At 39.1% G+C, this 22,444-nt stretch overlaps 1 protein-coding gene across 1 annotated transcript in view; it reads left to right on the top strand.

The window, feature by feature from the left end:
- Window positions 1-22,444, top strand: part of LOC150075004 (uncharacterized) — a 1,344,778-nt gene that overhangs the window by 1,162,206 nt on the left and 160,128 nt on the right. The window contains exon 29 of the mRNA XM_090389033.1: window positions 6,928-7,038. Coding sequence (XP_090245159.1) covers window positions 6,928-7,038 — 111 coding nt within the window. The remainder of the gene's footprint in view (window positions 1-6,927; window positions 7,039-22,444) is intronic.

The raw sequence follows: 22,444 nt of genomic DNA, 5'->3' as shown, positions 1-22,444 counted from the left end.
GGTCCAATGGATTTTTTTTTTAAATTTTAATTCATAATAGCTGTGAAATGATCGTCTAAATTTAGATTTTTTATGATTCAGATTTGAATTTTATAATTCATTTGTTTGGTTTAATTGATTTGGTCCAGTGGGTTTTTTTCACATTAAATTCACAAATAGCCCTGAAACGGTGCTGTCTGGGTGGTGGTACCTATCTGAGAATAAGTAACATTAGTCTTCTCCTTAGGTGAAGCGTTACTTATTCGAAGTAGTGCAATATCATGGCAACTCATTGTGAAGGTATTCACAATATGAGATATAACCTAAAACGATGCCACCTTAAAAATTTTCTGTTTATTCAGAAATGGCTGTGTATTATGATGCTAAGCACTTTATATACATAGTCCAAATTTGTTCGCAGCTTGAGGCTCTAACCCTAAATGCGCCTTAACTGAAATTTTATTGAAATTAAATCGAAATCATGACTCAGATCAGAGCAGCAAAGCAAAAAAAAAGCTCAAGCTAATGGGTGTGCTATGGCTCAGAGGAGAACTGATTGGGGCAGTTGCCCTCTGAATCACAGCCTTTTAAAATGCACTGCTTGCATGATGTTTGTGGAGCAATCGGGTATGGGATGTCTTTGTGTGTGCATGATGCAAGGATTGTAACGAAATCAGGCGACAACTCAGCGTTGTTATGGGCCTATATGAGAGCTTGATGGACAGGGTGGATGCCCTCGAAGGATCTAAATTGAGAGGCCCAGCAAGCTCTCAGCTGCACACATCAACGCCAGAGCTTGCACTTGGTCATCACGCAACACAGTGGCAACCCCCAAGGCAGAATGCGCTGGTTCCACAGAAACTAGTAGTTGTTGGTGACTCTATTCTCAGGGAAACAGGGAACATGGTATGTAAAAAGGATAGGTGGAACAGGACCAGGGTATGTCTGCCAGGGGCAAAGGTTGATGATGTTGTAGAGCGGATATCAGCTTTTAAGGGCACAAAAGGTGATATAGTTCTACACGTTGGCACTAATGATATTAAGAGTAGGAGACTGGCAGAATTACTTAACAAGTAGACGTCACTGTTGAAAAAAAGCCGTGAATTAGTGTTGAATTTGAAAGTGTCTGCAATTCTGCCCAGACATGATAGGAGGGAGTATATGATGAGAGCCTTGTCGATCAATTCGGCCCTGGAAATATTGTGAAAGGATCAAGGGGTAGATTTTTTTCACCCTGGTCTGTACTTGTTAACAGGAGAGACTGGTTCTTTAGGTATGGGATACACTTAAATAGAAAGGGTGCAAGAATATTTGCTGATGCTATCGAGGCAGAGTTAGGTGGGTCGGAAAACTGCTAGCTTGGGGGGGGGGGATACAAGAACTAATAGATTAACAGAGGTGAAACTAACAGAGTTGAAAGTGATTCTTGCACTGCTTCTATTGGAATGAGCAGAAGCCTGGAAAACAAGATGAAGGATATTTCAGAGACTGCTGGGAGTCATTGCGGTACAGATAAACACATGGGTTGTGTTAGGGTAGCTAAGAATAGGAACAGGTGCATGTATACTTGCGTGTACACCAATTCTAGGAGTTTGGTAAATGAATTTGATGAATTTGAGGTATTGCTCAAAGCATCAAAGGTGGATATTGTTGGGATATCAGAGACGTGGTGTCACACATATATAAGAAATGCAGAACTGGAATTTGGGGAGAACAATGTCTACTGAAAGGATAGATAGGATACGAAGGGAGGAGGGGTTATGCTATTAGTTAAGAAACACATAAAATCCAAGGAAGTGAAGCCAATCGACATCGCTGGACAGTGCAGTGTTGAGTCACTTTGGTGTGACATAAGCATCCACATTTCCGTAGCCGGGCAGGAGCGGGAGTGCAGTAGCACACGCTCTTTGAGTAGACCGGGGTTCAAGCCCCTGACTGCTGAATACGGTCGATCTGCCAACTCGCACTGGACCAGCATGGCAGATTATGGTCCATTTCCCTCAACATGAACTGTTGAGGAGGCTTCCATCCTGCAGTGGGTTGATAATGGCTGCACTTTACTTTTTTTTTTTTTTTTTTAAGCATTGGGAGATCAGAATTGAGAGTAGGAGTGTGCTATAGGCCAGTTGACTCTGATGAGTATAATAAGAAACTGTACAGGGAAATGGAGTGGCCCAGTAAATCAGAGAGTCTTATAATGGGGGATTTTAATTTCCCAGATATTGACTGGAATTTGTGGGTTGGTCACTCACACACTAGCAAGGCTTTTGTGGATTTATTCGATGAATGTTTTCAACATCAGCATGTTTGGGAGGCAACTAGAGGGAGTAATACTCTTGATTTGATTATCAGTAGTGATTCTTCATGCATGAAGAATCTGCAGATAAAGGAACCACTAGGTGGCAGTAATCACAGTGTGCTGAAGTGAGATTTACTCAAATAGGTAACTACCATCAGGGGTAAAGGGAAGGGTTATTGCTTTCATAAAGGTGAGTATGAGAAATCTTTGGCAAAGGATGCAGAGAAAAACAGAAAAGAGTTCTTTACTTTTGTAAACTCTAGAAGGAAGGGGATGAATCAGATTGGTCCACTTGATATCGATGGTTCAACTGTTGTTGATCCTGCTCAGGTAGCTAACAAACTAAATGTATATTTTGCATCGACATTCACACATGAGGAGTTATTCAGCGAGGGGAATGCCAGAGGTGTATTCAACTCTGGCAGTAAGCTAGATAATCTTGTAATAACTGAGAGTAAAGTGGAGGAGAAATTGTTGAAGTTGAAACCAAGAAAGGCACCTGGGGTGGATGGGATCTATTCAGTTATATTAAAGGAGGCAGCAAAGGAAGTAAGCAAACCCTTAGCCATAATTATGAGAGCTTCCTTGGACTCAGGGGAGGTACCCATAGATTGGAGATGTGCAAATGTGACCCCAATTCACAAAGGAGGATCAAAGGCTGACACAAGTAATTATAGACGTCTGAGTTTAATCTCTGTTCCCGGAAAATTAATGGAAGCACTGGTTAAAGAAGCACTGCAGGATCATCTAGACAAGACTTCGGTTATAGCTCGGACATAGCATGGTTTTGTTAAGGGGAAGTCTTGCCTGACCAGTTTGCTTGGATACTATGATGCAGTCACAAAAGAGCTGGATGCAGGGAATAACTTTGATATTATATATTTGGATCTTCGAAAGGCTTTTAATACTGTTGCACATGGAAGACTGATGCACAAATTGGGCAGTGTGGCATTATAGGCAAATTGCTGCTATAGATAAAGAGGTTGTTGAGGGGGAGAAGACAGAGAGTGGTAATCAATGGACACTGCTCATCGTGGACTAATGTTATTAGTGGAGTCCCTCGGGGTTCAGTGTTGGGAGCATCTTTGTTTTCTATATTTATAAATAATATTGATGGTGATATATCAAGCTTAATGTCCAAATTTGCAGACGATACAAAGGTTGGCAGGGTTGTTAAGGACACTACTGACGCTATGCTGCTGCAACAGGATCTGGAAAGGTTGAGCAGATGGGCTGAGAGGTGGCAAATGAAGTTTAACCTTAATAAATGTAAAGTACTACATATGGGAAACAGCAACCCCAGAGCAATGTATCAACTCTGTGGTACTACCCTGACAGTGGTAGAGAATGAAAAGGACCTGGGGGTAATTGTGCAAGGAGATATGAAGTTCTCTCAGCAGTGCAGACGGGCTTCAAGAGTAGCTCACGGTGTCTTGTCAATGGTATACAGGAATGTTTCTAGCAGGGATAAGGAGGTGATTATCTCCTTGTATAAGGGAATGGTCAGGCCACCCCTTGAGTACTGTATACAGGTCTGGAGGCCTCATTTTAAGTAGGATGTAGAGCTGTTGGAACAAGTACAAATAAGGGCAACAAGATTAGTGAATGGAACAAAGGATTGCTGTTACAAAGAAAGGTTTAAGTTTTGCAAATTACAGTGTCTGGAGACTAGGTACCTGCGAGGTGATCTGTTTGAGGTGTATAAAGCCTTGAATGGTTTGAGCATGCTCAATGCGGATTGGGTTCTTCCTCTTGCTCAGAATAATCACCTGAGAGGGTATAAATTCAAATTGAGGAAAGATGGTTGTAGGATAGATGTGCAGAAGTTTGCCTTTATTCAGCGGGTGGTTGATTGCTGGATCAAACTTCCATCTTTTGTTGTAGAAGTTGATAGCTATATAAAGTGTTTAGGGCGTAAGCCTCAAGCTATGGAAATGCCTAGACTATATATAAGTATAGTGTGAAAGCATCAATAATACATAGCCAAATCTGAATGAAATATTAGTAAAGGCATCATTTTAAGTTATATCTCATATTGTGAAGACCTTCATGAGTTGCCATGATATTGCAGTACTTCGAATAAGTAATGCTTCACCTGTGGAGAAGACTAATGTTAGTTATTCTCAGATGGATACCACCACCCAGACGGCACTGTTGTGAAATTTGGTATTGTATAAAGTTCTCGCTATCCTCATACCATCCCAATTAGACTTAGAAAAGAGACTAAGTATTAAAATAGCAAATGCTTAATATACGGTAGTCACCTTGAATGTAATCTGCAATAGTTTTATGAAGAGACTGATGGCTAAATTTAATTTCGAATAATTAAATTAATGAATTAAGGTGGGGTAAAAAATAAGTTAATTTAATGGAATTTAAGATAAGCGCAAGGAAGCAGAAGTGCACCACTCCGTCCCTGGTTGTCATAAGGTAGAAAGTAATTAATCTAGATTTGAAAAAAATTTGATAATGCCCATAGTCATAATGACGGACTTTCGTTAAGTTATTACGTCTTTAGTTGGCGAAGTTAAGCGGAAGTTAATAGGAAGAAACGAGAAGTCATCTTTTGTTGGATCCCTGGTCATGTTGGAATTTCTGGAAATGAACGTGCTGATCTAGCTGCGAAATCTGCTACAGATTCTATAAATGAACCATTTAGTATACCGATCACAGACTACAAGTCAATTATGAAGAAGCGGTGTCTTGAAAAATGGCAACACATCTGGCATAGTCAAGTTGGGAACCAATTACTCCATATAAAGAAACATCTCCAACCTTGGAAATCCAGTATATGTGAAAACAATCATGAAGAAGCCGTATTAGCCCGACTATGAATCTAACATATCTAACACATCTTTATCTTCTTGCAGGTACTGTTCTAACACTATATACAAATTGCAACACTCAGCTCACTGTCCAACATGTACTCATTGATTGTTCCAAATACAATAGTGACCAACAAGCTATGTTTACCTCTTTTTCCAGGACGAATATTCCTTTCAGTATTGCTGACCTCCTGGCAGATACCCCACATATGGCCAAAATATTTTCATTCCTTAAACAGATACAATTGTACAACGCAATGTGAACTTCAACATTTATATACATAAACTGTGTATATAACACCATAGTTAGGCACATTATGGCCTTGCTGTTCTTGCACTGTAATGCCCACTCCATCACACAATGCTGTGACATTGTGCGATGGAGTGACTGGAATGATAGTTGGTGTATTGTCCGGCACATGTGGGTTTCCGATAGACCGACGTTGTGACCTGTGAACCCTCTCTCTTTAACCACACATCTAAAAATGGAAGGGCCTGGTTTCAGTAGTGAATGGTTTCGATAGTGAACTTTAAAAAATGTGATTTGCTGCTGAGATAGCCTAGAAATGTCATATCGGAGCCTCGTGGAAGTATGGTTTGGATGCCATCTATATATCTACGGGAAGGGGGGTAATTAGAAAGGGATTCAATTTTGAACTCCTCCGTGACCAGGTTTGCCAGGTGAGGACTTATGGGAGAACCCATTGCAAGGCCTTGGGTTTGTTTATATACAGTGCACTCAAACGTGAAGATGGAATGGTTGAGGCATAGCTGTGTTGCCTCACAGATATCCGATACGGAAAGTTTTATCCTATCACATAAGGTGTGGTCGCGTTTCTGTCGATGGCGAACAATGTCTACTGCACAAAAGATGGGAATGCATGTGTATAAGGAGGTGATGTTGTAGGAAACGAGGAGGTCTTGGTCATTGATGCTGTGGTTCTTTAAGTATTGTACTAATTCCTGGCTGGATTGGATTGGATTGTGAAATCTGTCCAGCCTACCAGTGGTTTGATGAGATTGGAAATGAAGTGTGCCAAGTTCATGGGGGGGGGATTGCCTGTTCCCAAATTGATGGGGTGCAGGAGAATGTTCAGTTTATGGATTTTTTGTAGACTGTAGAAGCATACCCAGTTGCAGCCTGTGGCATGGAGGTTCATGTTTCACCTGCCACTGTTGACAGTTGAAACATGATATCACACCCAACGATGCTGAAATCATAGGCTTCTCTCGCAATTTCAAGATCTTCCATTGGCTGGAATCAGCACACATCAGTGTCACTGGAAGTAAAATCAACAGGGACCACAGGACCTGCATACATCCTATCTTTGAGCTTCCCATAGTCTGCAAGCTCGGCAGCCTCCTAAGATGGCAGTCACCTACCTCAGCTGTCTCCCTTTATTCTTCTCCCTCTCCCTCATCATCATTTGCACATACCCATAACCCCCCCCTCCCGTGACCTCACGTACTTACTTGAAGGTCAGCCACACACACACACACACACACACATAAAAACCACTGCTTTGCAGGGCTCAATTAATTGACAAAAGCTATATACAATAGCCAGAAGCTCCTGTGTTATGTTCCTTATTTATACTAAATTTAATATATGTTATCTCTTGAATATCTGTGCCTTGTGTCAGTTTTTTGTGTTACTGAGTGTACTCTCTCACTTAGTAATTAAGTTCTTTTCACATGATTGGTGCAAGCAAGAAATTACTGTTCATGTGTATGAACCTGTTTTTATGTGTACATGTACTTTTGTCTTTCTGTATGGATGTATTTATATGTATTAATCTGATGGGTGCTTTAAAAATGTTTCAGAAATGGAAAAGAATTCAGAGCAGGTTCGATTGCTACTTTCAGTGTTGATCATAAGTCAGCTAAAGAGTTAAGGCAGTATTTATCAAATGTGGCAGAACAATGTGAAAGCAGGTAAGAAATTCTTTGACTGTTTATTAGGTGTCAACAAGAACTTTATGAATATGTTTTCTGATAACATGGCCTTTTTTTTCTAGAGCACCTGAAAGATAAAATAAAATACCCATATTTATTATCCAGGTTTTAGAATCAAAATAGAAATGACGATAAGTTAGGCAGTTTATGAGAACTCTTTGGCTAAGAAAGCAAAGAAAGTAACTTTTTGCTTATATTAGTAGTAGTAGTAGTAGTGGCATGTGATGCAAGAAAGCAAATGTATGAGCTTATGCAGCATCAGCCAAAAAAAAAAAAAAAAAAAATCACACCATTCCCTCCAAATGCCTGTCCAGTTCCTCCTTAAATTTATTCAACCTATCAACTTCCACAACGACAAATGGAAGTTTGTTCCAGCAATTAACCACCCCCTGGCTAAAGGCAAATTTCCGCACATCTAATCTACATCTGTCTTTTCTTAATTTGAATTTATGCCCCCTTAGGTTCGTAATCTGAACAAGTGGAAGGATCCCATCAGAATTCAGCGTGCTGAACCCATTCAAGGCCTTATACACCTCAATCAGATCACCCCGCAGGTGCCTAGTGTCCAGCCACTGCAATTTGCAGAACTTAAGCCTCTCTTGGTAAGGGGTTCCCTTCATTCCCCTCACCAATCTTGTTGCCCTTCTCTGTACACGCTCAAGCAAATCTACATCCTTCCTAAAATGAGGCCTCCAGACCTGTACGCAGTACTCAAGGCGTGGCCTGACCATTGCCTTATACAGAGGGATAATCACTTCCTTTTCCCTGCTAGCAAAATTCCTATATATCATTGATAAAACCCCATGACCTGCCCTGGCAGCCTGTCTGCATTGCTCAGAAAACTTCATATCTGCCTGCACAATTACTCCCAGGTCTTTTTCATTTTCTACCACCTTAAGTGTAGTACCACACAGTTGGTATGTTTCTCTGGGGTTACTTCTACCCATATGCAGTACTTTGCATTTGTCAAGGTTAAACTTCGGTTGCCACTTCTTAGCCCATCTGCCCAAATTATCTAGATCCTGTTGCAGTAGCACACTGCCATTACTGTCATTAACAACCCTGTCAACCTTTGTATCATCTGCAAACTTCGACACTAAGCCTGATATACCTTCATCAAGATCATTGATAAATATACAAAACAACAGTGGACCCAACACCGAACCCTGTGGGACTCCACTAATAACATTAGTCCAAAAAGAGCAGCACCCATTGATTACCACCCTCTGTCTTCTCGCACTTAACCATCCTTTTATCCATTGTAGCAACTTACCCTTAATACCATTCTGCTCCAATTTGTACAATAGTCTTCCATGCACAACAGTGTCAAAAGCTTTCCTGAAATCCAAATATATGATATCAAAATTATTTTTTGCATCCAGTTCCTTTGTAACCACATCATAATATCCTATCAAATTTGTCAGACAAGACTTTCCCTTAACAAACCCATGCTGTGTCTGAATTATTGCTGCAGTCTTGTCTAGATGATCCTGCAATGCATCTTTAACCAGCGACTCCATTATTTTACCCGGAACAGAAGTTAAACTAACTGGTCTGTAATTACCCGTGTCACCCTTCGATCCCCCTTTGTGAATTGGGGATACATTTACACATCTCCAGTCTGTGGGAACCTCCCCTGAGTCCAAGGATGCTCTCATAATTATGGCTAAGGGTTTGCTTAGTTGCTTTGCCGCCTCCTTTAATATAACTGGATAGATCCCATCCACCCCAGGTGCTTTTCTTACGTTTAACTTCAACAATTTCTCTTCCACTTTGTTCTCAGTTATTACAAAATCATTAAGTATCCTGCTACAATTTGAATTTAATATTAATACTAGAACGAAAGGAATGAACAAAATTAGATGTGAATGACATCACTATTGATGATCACGCGTAGGTTGCTGACAAACTAAAATTATTTATATCTATATTCACACATTAAGAAGTTTTTAGGAATGGTAATGCGAGAAGTACACCAAGTTATTATTGGTAGCAAAATGATTTTGTGACTCCACTTTCAAAATCATTTTCAAAATGATTTTGAAAGTGGAAGAGAAATTCGAAGTTGTGTCAAACAACATTAACTACACAATTGCATTTTCTTAACTTTAGTTTTACTTTATACAAATAACAATGCACATCATGTCATAGAACTGTATCTCTCTAGTATGTTACAAGTTCGCTTGTGCTGTAAGTACATTTTCTGTAAACCAAGAAAATGTGAAAATACTTTTTTTTGGTTAATTACAAAAACATCAACTAATGTCTTATAGTTGACGATTTTGTAGTTATGATTTTTGTAGTTAATGTTTTTTGACACTAAACCCTCAAATCCGTCACAAAAAATGTGTCACACAAATGACATCAACAGTGGCTTCTGCGAGAGGCACTTCCCACTCCCCCAGCACTAATCAGTGCCAAGCACTCACTAGTATTGTTGATGCATTTTTCATGACTGGTACAATATCTTGAGTACAACTGGTACAACATTTCTCTAATTGCAGAACAATTAGAGAAATGTTGTAAGCCCCTTTTCCTTACACTGATTACTATTTACATAAGAATGAGATTTGAAAAGCAATTTATGAAAAATGATTGCTATTATTTCAATCGTTCATGGTTTGAAAACGACACAATGAAACCAGCTGCTAAAGATACACCATCGATACTCACTGCATTTCTTGATGTTGATGTTATCATTGCGTGTAATATCTGTAGAGGATCACTAAAGAACAACTCCATTCCAGTTATATAAGTCGAATGGCTTTGCTACCCAGAAATTTCATAGCATTTACTGAAGTTGGATTTATTGACAGAGAGGCTCATTTTTCCTCACTTACCTTTCAAGCAGATAAGGCACCTGAGACATGCATATGTACAATATGACATTCTGGGCCAAGTGATCAATGTGCCTGTTTCAGTCAACATGATGGTCCATTGCTTGCAAAGGGAGATTGGTAACAATCATTGTATGAACATGCATATAAAATGCAGGAAAATATACAAGTCCAGCTATTTGATTGGTTTAGTAAGAAAGCGAGTAGTTAAAGTGTGGCTTCAATATTTCGTCAATACACCTCTCTATCGACTGTATCAGATCACAATAGATCAGTCATTCTTTGATGACAGTCACATGGAAATTAATTTGAGTAAAGATGACATTCGAGGAAAGTCTCATCGTGCAACAGTAAACATGGTGCACCAATAATATATTAGAATTTTCCCAGCAGAATATAACATACCCGAGAGCTTACTGTTTGACAAGCATGCAGAAGAACTCTCCTTTCCCAGCTTGTCTATCTTGGACAATTCAAATGTTCACAGAGAATTTACGTGTGACTACGTTCATGATGGCAATGAGCTTGCTCAGACAATCTGACTGACGTGATGTTACTACATATCATCTCCTTTATATAGCAACGAAGATAATTAGAAACCCTTTGACAGTGGCTTTCAAATACAGGCAGTTCTGCTATAATGCAGTACATGTGTTCTTAAAAATCTCTGCGTTATGGTATTTCATGCATTAAAAACAACAGGACTTATGAAAAAAATAGGGTTAGGGGCTGATCACTCAAACAAAATGTTCAGTGTGTAAGTAAAACACTAGAAAAAGAGTTAGAAACCCAATAAAATTGCTAACGTGGGTTTAAACATCTTAAATTTCTAATAAATAAATATTACAGCAAATATATTATATCTAATAAATTGATCTAATAAATTGATATAAATCTAATAAATTGATTTTCTGTTCGCTGACATTTTGTTTTTTGGATTGTAAAATTTAAAATAGTTAAAAAGATAAGCAATCAATAACAATGAACACAGCACGCACAATTTGCACAAGAGAAATACGGACTAAAAAATATGAAGCTTAAAAAATAGGAATGAAGAGAAGGTTCTGAAAATTTATTTATGTTTTTTATATGATTGGAGATTTCATGGAAGGGAGAAACACATTTTATGTTATTACATAAAAACCCACAGAATTCCAGCTATCGGTGTTATCCCAAATGCAATAAGATCGTTTATAATTTACTCTTTTATAATTAGATTGCACTAACCCAGTAAAACGGGAACTATAAATTGTTTTTATTGTTTTATGGTAGTGACCTCCAGAAATGTGAAACTCCCCTCACACTATCCCACCTCACGAAATTTCTGATCAAACAGAAAAATGTGAGTCTGGGTACTAGGTGGTAGATGACTTACTAGGTGGTAGATTACTCTCATCAACCGGTGAAATACCACCACTTTGCTTATTGGAGGCTTGAAGTGGTGGAACCCATGTTTAGTCTCTAGAGCTAAGTTCAGGTCAACCCTTCCCTATCTCTTCCATCATGCAGTATGATTGATGACTTTTGAGGTTATGATGAACATCGTGGCGAGATCCAATATTCCCTACATTTTGAGGGTACAGCTCTAAAACGGTGTTCGTAGGCTGGCCGCTAGTTAGTACACCGGACCGAACCTATTGGTAACTCTCTAGGAGGCTTCTGGATCAGCTAGTGTATAATCTTGCTACCTCTACTCTGCCAGATAGTGACTGGAGGGAGTCCGAGTAGTGTGTATGCGGAGAGCATTGTCGAGGCCACGTTATGTCATGGATCTGGGTATATTCTTACCACGTGTATGCCATATCCAAAAATTTCATTACTTCATACAGCATGTCCCACCCACTTTTTCTTACCATTGAATACACCATGAATTGTCAAACTAATAGAGCAAGCTTATCTGCGAAAAGATCTAAACCTCCCAAGCACTTCCTAATTCATTTCACAAATATATGTGGTCTCAATTCTAATCTCAACGATGTCCATTTCCACTTGCAGTCTGCCAAACCCCATGTACTTTTTCTGACAGAATCTCAGTTATCGGTTGATTCAACTACTGCTCATCTTAGATGCCCAAATTATTCGCTGCATGCTTCCTTTCACCTCAAAGGTGGTACTTGTGCATATGTCCGTTCTGATATTCCTTGTCAGAGACTTGGCAATTTGGAATCTCCTCTCTTTGATCTTCTCTGGCTTAAAATCTCCCTACCTCATTGTGTGAAATTCATCTGTTGTCTCTACCGTTCTCCCAACTCCACTAATCACTTGGAGCTCTTTGACTTCCTCTCTTTGCAACGTGACTTTCTCCAGTCCAACTTTCCTAACAGTGAGGTAATTTTCCTTGGTGATTTTAACGTTCATAACTCCAGCTGGCTTCCGTTTTCTAGTTACACCGACCCAGCAGGTCGAGATGCTGAGGCTTTTGCAATTACTAATGACCTAGCACAGATTGTTCATTTACCTACAAGAATACCGGACAATCCTAATCATACATCCAATACGCTTGATCTTTTTCTCACAAACAACCCTTCTAAGTACAAGGTCGAAGTGAGAGGTCCTATAGGCACTTCAGATCACAACTTGGTGATTGTCTCTTCTCCAATGGAACCTTTATCTCATGGCTATTCAAAACCTCGTGTTGTTTGGCATTACAAGAATGCAAAATGGGATGACCTGCAAGATTTCTTTTCTTCTTTTCCTTGGTCGGATTACTGTTTCAAAACTTCTGATGTCAACATTTGCTCAGATCGTGTCAGTGAAATTATTCTTGCAGGAATGGAATCCTTTATCCCACACTCCTCTTTAAAATCTCGTCCCTTATCTAAACCATGGTTTTCCAATGAATGTGCTAAGGCTGTTCGAGAGAAGAATGTTGCATATCGTAATTGGCTTGTTTCTAATTCTTCAGTGTCATTTTCTGCCTACACCAAAGCTCGCAACAATTGTAAAGCAGTTATTAATCAGTCGAAACTAGAGTTTGAACAGGCTAAGAGTAGAAGACTTGCTTCTTGCCCCTAATGGTATCCGAGCATTCTTGGTCTCTTGCCAAAGCTATTGGCCCCAGCTTTTGCCCATCTCTGCTCCCACCTCTGTCCAAACCAGATGGTTCTGTTGTCACTTCAGCCAAGGATAAAGCTGACCTGCTAGCATCCCATTTTTCTTTCAGCTCAAGTATTAATGATCTTGGTAAAACACCTCCCACCATTCCTAACACACTCCATTCAATGCCTCCTGTGGTCTTCCGTCAAAAGGATATCAGAAGGATTTTGATGAATCTTAATGCTAAGAAAGCTCCAGGTCCTGATGGTATTTCTCCACTTGTTCTCAAAACCTGTGCTCCTGAACTTACTCCTATTCTTTGCCACCTTTTTTCACTTTCTTATTCCAAAGGTGTTTTTCCTTCTGCTTGGAAATTTGCTCATATCCAGCCAGTTCCTAAAAAGGGTGACAAATCCCTCCCATCCAATTATCGTCCCATTGCAATTACTTCTACTCTTTCTAATGTAATGGAGAAATCAATTAACAGCCAACTCTTAAACTACCTAGAAACCTTCAGTCTGATCAACGATCGCCAGTATGGATTCTGTCAGTGTCGATCCACTGGTGATATTCTGGCTTATGTTACCCATTTATGGACTAATTCAATGGAAAGGTTCGGTGAAACACAAGTAGTTGCTCTTGACATCTCAAAGTCTTTTGATCGTGTTTGGCATAAAGGTCTTCTAAACAAGCTTCCATCTTATGGTTTGCCAACTGTTTTTAGTAATTGGTTATCCAGTTTTCTCTCTGATCGCTCACTGAGGGTGATGGTAGATGGCTCTCTGTCTTCTAACTTCTCCACTAATGCCAGTGTCCCCCAAGGTTCAGTTCTTTCCCCCACTCTTTTCCTCTTGTATATTAATGACCTTCTTCCATTGACTGGAAATCCTATCCATAGTTTTTCCGATGATAGCACATTGCATTCCACTTTCCACTTTGAGAAACCTTGCCCTGTTCAATCAGCTTCAACTTCTCAAAAATCTGATACCAATTCCATAAATGCTGATCTTCAGCTAATTCTCCAGTGGGGCAAAGACAACTTAGTTGATTTCAACCCTTCTCTCAGCTGCCCACATCAACGCCAGAGCTTGCACTTGGTCATCAGGCAAATCAGAAGCAGCCCCCTAGGCAGAATGTGCTGGTCCCACAGGAACTAGTAGTTGTTGGTGACTCTATTGTCAGGGAAACGGGGAACATACTTTGTAAAAAGGATAGGTGGAATAGGACCAGGGTATGTCTGCCAGGGGCAAAGGTTGATGACGTTGTAGAGCGTATATCATCTTTTAAGGGCACAAAAGGTGATATAGTTGTACACGTTGGCACTAATGATATTAAGAGTAGGAGACCGGCGGAATTACTTAGCAAGTACAGGTCACTGTTGAAAAAAAGCCGTGAATTAGGGTTGAACTTGAAAGTGTCTGCAATTCTGCCCAGACACGATAGGAGGGAGTATATGATGAGAGCCTTGTCGATCAATTCGGCCCTGGAGGGATTGTGCAAGGCTCAAGGGGTAGAATTTTTTTCAGCCTGGACTGTACTTGTTAACAGGAGAGATTGCTTCTACAGGGATGGGATACACTTAAATAGAAAGGGTGCAAGAATTTTTGCTGATGCTGTCGAGGCAGTGTTAGGTGGGTCGGAAAACTGCTAGTTGGGGGGGATACAAGGACTAATAGATTAACAGTAGCCAGTGGCAGAGGTGGAAGTGATTCTTGCACTGCTTCTATTGAAATGAGCAGAAGTCTGAAAAACAAGATGCAGGATATTTCAGAGACTGCTGGTAGTCATTGCGGTACAAGTAAACACATGGGTTGTGTTAGGGTAGCTAAGAATAGAAACAGGTGCATGTATACCTGCGTGTACACCAATGCTAGGAGTTTGGTAAATAAATTTGATGAATTTGAGGTATTGCTCAAAACATCAAAGGCAGATATTGTTGGGATATCAGAGACGTGGTGTCACACAGATATAAGTAATGCGGAACTGGAATTTGGGGAATACAATGTGTATAGAAAGGATAGACAGGACAGGAGGGGAGGAGGGGTTATGCTATTAATTAAGAAACACATAAAGTCCAAGGAAGTGAAGCCAGTCGACATCGATGGACAGGGCAGTGTCGAGTCAGTTTGGTGTGACATAAGCATAGGGAAATCAAAATTGAGAGTAGGAGTGTGCTATAGGCCTAATGACTCTGATGAGTATAATAAGATATTGTACAGGGAAATAGAGTGGGCCAGTAAATCAGAGAGTCTTATAATGGGGGACTTTAATTTCCCAGATATTGACTGGAATTTGTGGGTTGGTCACTCGCACACTAGCAAGGCTTTTGTGGATTTATTGGATGATTGTTTTCTACATCAGCATGTTCGTGAGGCAACAAGAGGGAGCAATACTCTTGATCTGATTATCAGTAGTGATTCTTCATGCATTAAGAACCTGCAGATAAATGAACCACTAGGTGGCAGTGATCACAGTGTGTTGAAGTGGGATTTACTCAAGGAGGTAACTACCATCAGAGGTAAAGGGAAGGGTTTTTGTTTTCGTAAAGGCGACTATGATGGTCTGAGACAGTATTTAAATTCTATACAGTGGGACCAACTGATGATGTTACCAACAGCAAACTCAAAATGGGAAGCATTCAAGGAACTAATCTTGGAGGCTACCAGGCTTTACATACCAACTAAGAAATATTGTTCAAGGTTTAGGCCTAAATGGTTGTCAGATGAACTAAGGAGACATGTGGCAGAGAAGAAAAATGCATGGGATACATACAAATTAATGGGTGACATGGAAGCCTATGATAGATATAAGTTGGTCTGTAACCAAGTCACAAAGGAGATTAGGCAGGCAAAGGCAGACTATGAAAAATCCTTGGCAAAGGATGCAAAGAAAAACAGAAAAGAGTTCATTACATACTTGAACTCTAAAAGGAAAGGGATGAATCAGATTGGTCCACTGGATATTGATGGTTCAACAGTTGAGGATCCTGCTCAGGTGGCTAACAATCTAAACGAGTATTTTGCATCTACATTCACGCATGAGGAGTTATTCAGGAAGGAGAATGATGTAGGTAAAGTAAACATTGGCAGTGAGCTGGATGATTTTGTAATAACTGAGAGGAAAGTGGAGGAGAGATTGTTGAGGATAAACATAAAAAAGGCACCTGGGGTGGATGGGATCTATCCAGTTATATTAAAGGAGGCAGCAAAGGAAGTATGCAAACCCCTAGCCATAATCATGAGAGCTTCTTTGGACTCAGGGGAGGTACCCATAGACTGGAGATGTGCAAATGTAACCCCAATTCACAAAGGAGGATCAAAGGCTGACACAAGTAATTATAGACCTGTTAGTTTAACTTCTGTTCCAGGTAAATTAATGGAGGCCCTGGTTAAAGAAGCACTGCAGGATCATCTAGACAAGAATTCAGTTATAGCTCAGACGCAGCATGGTTTTGTTAAGGGCAGGTCTTGCCTGACCAATTTGATTGGATACTATGATGTAGTCACAAAAGAACTGCAGGGAATAACTTTGATATTATATATTTGGATCTTAGAAAGGCTTTTGATACTGTTGCACATGGAAGACTGCTGCACAAATTGGAGCAGTGTGGCATTGGAGGCAAATTGCTGCTATGGATAAGGGGATGGTTGAGTGGCAGAAGACAGAGAGTGGTAATCAATGGACACTGCTCAACGTGGACTAATGTTATTAGTGGAGTTCCTCAAGGTTCAGTGTTGGGTCCGTTGTTGTTTTCGGTGTTTATGAATGATATTGATGATGGGATATCAAGCTTAATGTCCAAGTTTGCAGATGATACAAAGGTTGGCAGGGTCGTTAAGGACAATACTGACGCTATGCTGCTGCAACAGGATCTGGAAAGGTTGAACAGATGGGCTGAGAGGTGGCAAATGAGGTTTAACATCGACAAATGTAAAGTGCTGCATATGGGAAACAGTAACCCCAGAGCAACGTATCAACTCTGCGGTACTACACTGACAGTGGTGGAGAATGAAAAGGACCTGGGGGTAATTGTGCAGGCAGATATGAAGTTCTCTGAGCAGTGCAGACGAGCTGCAAGAGTAGCTCATGGTGTCTTGTCAATGATATACAGGAATTTTTCTAGCAGGGATAAGGAGGTGATTATTCCCTTGTATAAGGCAATGGTAAGGCCACATCTTGAGTACTGTATACAGGTCTGGAGGCCTCATTTCAAGAAGGATGTAGAGCTGCTGGAACGGGTACAGAGAAGGGCAACAAGATTAGTAAATGGAACAAAGGGTTGCTCTTACGAAGAAAGGCTTAAGTTTTGCAAATTACAGAGTTTGGAGACTAGGCACCGGCGAGGTGATCTGATAGAGGTGTATAAGGCTTTGAATGGTTTGAGCATGCTCAATGCCAATGGGATTCTTCATCTTTCTCAGAATAATCACCTCAGAGGGCATAAATTCAAATTGAGGAAGGACGGATGTCGGATAGATGTGCGGAAATTTGCCTTTGGCCAGCGGGTGGTTGGTTGGTGGAACCGACTTCCATCACTTGTTGTTCAAGTTGATAGCCTAAACAAATTTAAAGCTCAACTGGACAGGTATTTCGAACGAACGGAGGGGTGAAATGGGAGTGGGTTTTTTTTTTTTTTTTTTTTTTTTTTTCTTGGCTGATGCTGAATAAGCTTGCTTTCTTGCATCATATGCCTCTGCTAATGCTAATGCTAATGCTAATGCTAATGCTTCTAAAACTCAGTCTTGTCTGATATCTCGCAAAAAGGATTCTTCTGCTCCTATGCTTATCTTTAGTGACACTCTGATTTCTAGGCAAAATGATATATCTCTTTTGGGGATTACCCTGACTTCTAATCTCTCTTGGCACAAGCACATTACAAATATTGCTTCCTCTGCATCTAAAAAACTTGGTTTTCTCTTTCGCTCTCAGCGTTACTTTTCTTCCAAACAGCTGCTCACTCTGTATAAATTGCAAATCCGCCCTGCCATGGAATATTGTTCCCACATCTGGGGTGGTGCCACCAAAACCTCTCCCAGGCTTCTTGATTCCATTCAGAAGAGGGCAGTTAGGTTAATTAATGATTCATCTCTAACAGAGTCTCTCCACTCGCTTTCTCATAGACGTACTGTTTCTGCTGCATGCCTCTTCTTTCCATAGGCACTGTTCTTCTGAATTGGCTTCTATAATTCCCGCTCTCTCTCTCTCTTTCAAAACAGTCCAAACACGTGCTGCCACCAGCCAACATCCATTTACTGTCCAACTTCAAACCCACAGAACCAACTTTTCATCTTCCTCATTTATTCATTCAACTGCCGTTTTCTGGAACAACCTTCCTGAAAATTACAATCTACAGAAGTTCAAGTCATTGGACTTGAACTTCTGTAGATTGTAATTTTCAGGAAGGTTGTCAACAAATATCTTCTTTCGTCTTCTCAACCTAAACAAGCTTCCATCTTATGGTTTGGCACGGTACTAAGTACTATAGGTTCTAATACCTCTCGTGTTTGGGGTTCACATAAAAAAAAATATCACCTATTACATTGTAAATACAGCGAATGACAGCAGTGTGTCTCGGTCCAATACAACTACAGTAAATGGGAACTATAGTTCCCATTTACTGTAGTTGTATTGGTCCGAGATGTCAAAAATGTCAAACATCAAACACATTTGATGTTTGACATTTTTTAAGTTTCGTAAACTTGTATGTATTGTGCATCGCACTATGCTCAGCTTGGTACCGGGTTTTGCCTTCACCTGGTGCTACTTGCACTTGAAATCATGCATGAGCCAAAATGAAAATCACTTTATACTCGCATTGTTCCCTAATATATCAGCATTGTAGCAAATTTGCATTGTTAAAATGTGCGTTATAGCAGAACTGACTGTACATAGGTAAAAATGCCAAACTGCTCCCATGAGAAATTTAAATCTAAAGGACAATTCTAAACTCGACCTACTATTGGGCTAAATGTAAGCTCGATCTATTCACTATGATTAGACAGCTCAGTAAACCTGGTGTTCTTGACTGTGAGTGCCAGTGAAATTGGTTGGCCGCACTTGATTCAGCTCGTATACAATAACGTTCACGATATTAGTGAGGACAGGAGTGACATGGACTTCATACAGAAGTTGACTCTAGTGAACAAAGACACTGTAACTAGTAACAATATACTTCAAGAAGATTGTAGATATAATTATAAACATATTGCAGTCGAAATGTTGTAGCCTGTTTGGTCAATTTTCCCTGGTTAACTTTTTTCAAGTGCATATTATTTCAACATCACGGTAGTCCATATGTGCACATTTTGCTGTGGTTACATAATGCTTCCAAAGACCCTTTGGCTAGAACAAAGAAAATGCCATTTCACTACTGATTGCACTAGGATTCACAGTGATACAGACTCAACTGTTCCCTCACCACCCGAGCTGCATACAGATTTCAGTGAATAGAGAATGTGCTCTGCAATTGTGCAGCTGTGTCCGATATTTTGCCTTAAGTTTGAAATTTTACTCTACCCTCATCTCTTTCTCTCCTCATAATAATTGAAATAGCAGTTGTAAATATGCATATATCATTTAAAATTTAAATGATTTTGCAATTAGCTGATAAATATTATACTATAAACTAAGCACTTAAAAATCTGCCATTTTGGATGTCCAAGACACAGAGGTAAAATATCAGAAATAACATCATTGCTTGTTTTCTTTTATGGCCAGAATTCTTGGCCCTAAACAAGAAAAGCAAGAAATGTTTGTTATACTTCTCTTCAAAAGGGATTGAACCATATACCAAGTTCTTTACACAGGGAGGGTTAAAAGCAGCACTGATTCTCTCATGAGAAAGTGCTGTGGAGCCAGATGACATTCACTATAAAATGATAATTTACGTTTCAACACAATCTAAGGATCATATCCTAATCTTATTTAATGCATTCTTTCCTGGCAGTGAATTTCCAGATTCCCAGAGGAGGACAATTGTTCTTGCTCTCCCAAAGCTGGGAAAGAAAATTTCAAGCAACTGTTGTCCTCCTATTTCTCTGACAAGCTGTTTCTGCAAGGGCCTGAAAAAAAATGGTTAATACCTTATATAGTATTTGAAAAAAAATGATCTGCCTTCCAGGATACAGTGTGGATTCCAAAGAAACAGTACCATTTTGCATCATTTAACACTAGAACTGGCTAGCAACAATACCAGAACCTGCTGTTGCTGGTCATTTTGACTGCTGTGCATAAAATAGACTTTTAAAAAAAAGTTGTGTTTTTGACATTTTATTATAAACATGGATATAAAAATGGATTTGGCATTAACAGTATGTAACAGTACATAGTGATATACATCGTAATATTTCTGATAGCAAAAATTTTAACACAAAACTTTTTTTGTTTAGGAAATAAACTGAGGTTTAAAAATAAATTAATTTGTACAATTTAAACAAATAACAGTTTTTTAATAGTTCCTGTACACTTTCTGTATACATACTTTTTGCGCTGTGTGTAAAAAGTATGTACACTATCTGCATACATACTTTTTGCACTGAGTGTTAAAATATGTGTACTTTCCATATACATACATTTTGTATGCACAATGCACGTTTCTGTAGTTTTGCTTACCTTGCATCGCCTAATTTGTCATTGATTCCTTTTTTGGAGGTTTGACATGGCCGCTATTGTTACTAATTTCAGTTGGTGCTTTCTATGAATTTATATATTCTTTTCTGAGTTCTGCATCTAGATTCAATATAAAATCTCTTTCCTTCATAACTTTCCCTCTCTTTATAAATTAACGCAAGATCTAATATATTATAAAAGATGTGAACCTGCTTTTGTTGAATATTTTTAGTATTTGGTCTAAAGCATCAGCCCTGTACTTTGTTTTATTGTAATATAATACTGTGTCATGCTTCTTTGTACCATTACTTGAGTACTTGTATGAAGTACTCAAGATTATGAATTTTTATTTACTTTGTCCTGATAATTCATCAGAGTGCAATCCGAAGGCTTGAAAACTGAAGTGGAATATAATTCTGCATTCATCTTTTTTTATGGACGTTGAAGCTTCCTTACAATCACGATTCACAGTTTCCACTAGAGTAGTATTTTTTTGGTCTGACTTTTTTGACAATTCAAAACTGGTAAAGAAGTTATCAGTGGTTACATTTCTACCACAATTCAAAAATGGTTCCATTAGTTTCAGGTTGACATAACAGAAAGTGGTTGACTAGCTAGGTGCATCTCATCTTTCCCCAAATAAGAAAACTATTCAATAGATATTTTCCAATTGTATCAGCTGCCAACAAAAACTTTATACGAAATTTGTCTGTTTTTTGACTATAAACTGGGTGAATTGGCATATAGCTTTAGTTGGAAATAGCTTCTATTCTATTGTAATGTTTGCTCCAATTATATAGAAAGCGTTCCAGTTGGAAATAAATTTGTATCATATTTCTTAAGCTAAAGCAAAGTTATCATTTCCTGGACACTCCTTCCATTAAGAATATATGTCGAATCTTATGAACCACTTAATTTCACAAAAGTTGGTACGTAACATTGCATTATGAAAAAATTGAGGCCTTGTTGAGTTTATCACAAACTATCCAGTTTAAAATTTCTAGTGTGATATGCTCTGCAAGCTAGAACGACAATGATAAAAGCATCAAGTTCTTGAATGGATGTAGACCAATTGTTATCCTTCAATTGGCTTTGCACTTCAATTTATTGACTGTCCAGTTTTTAGCAATATACATCTTACCGCTTTTAACTATCTGACTGAGCCGTATACACTCAGTCAGATTTTATCCGACAATGACCATGTGTCTGCTATTTTTAGCTTTTTGAAATCAGTAAACCTTTTTACTGATATTTAAAAAAATTGTTACTTGTTTATTGATATTTGTCTTTTACAGTTTATACTTGTTTTTAATACCTTGACTTAGTGACCTAATTCATTAGGCCACTGAAAGTTTTACTTTTTTATGACCCGGTTTTGGTGCATTATAGCCTTAGTTGCTAATGTGCCAATAAAACCCAACCAATCAGCACTTCAATTTAAGTGCACTTCTGTATGTGTTTTATCATTGAGATATCTACAAATAATTAAAACCCACTCACCACAGAATCAATATGTACATTTCATCTTGCATGAAGAGATGGCTAATAGTTATTGTGAATTGTGTTCCTTTGTAGTGCACATCCAGCTTCATCTTGACTCAGAAATAAGTCTTGGGCATAACTGATTAAAGTTTTCTACTGCATAACTTCATAAGATTTTCCTCTAATTCTTTGGGATCACAATGTCATCTGCAAATCATAGATGGTTTAGGTACTCTTCATTCAAATTGACTCCTTTCTGCGACCAGTCTAATCTTCTGAAAGCTTTCTCAAGGACAGCAGTAAACAGCTTTGGAGATATTGTGTCACTTTGTTGAACTCCTTTCTCAATTTTAAATTTGCTACTGTCTTTGTCTAGTCTAATAAAGGAGGTAGAGTTCTCATATATTTTCTTCAAAATCATA

Source organism: Mastigoproctus giganteus, chromosome 14 (genome assembly GCF_048544385.1).
Source record: "Mastigoproctus giganteus isolate SK-2022 chromosome 14, ASM4854438v1, whole genome shotgun sequence".
NCBI lineage: Eukaryota > Metazoa > Arthropoda > Arachnida > Uropygi > Thelyphonidae > Mastigoproctus > Mastigoproctus giganteus.
The sequence above is the reverse complement of the archived record's forward strand: the minus strand, read 5'-3'. Positions and strand labels throughout refer to the sequence as shown.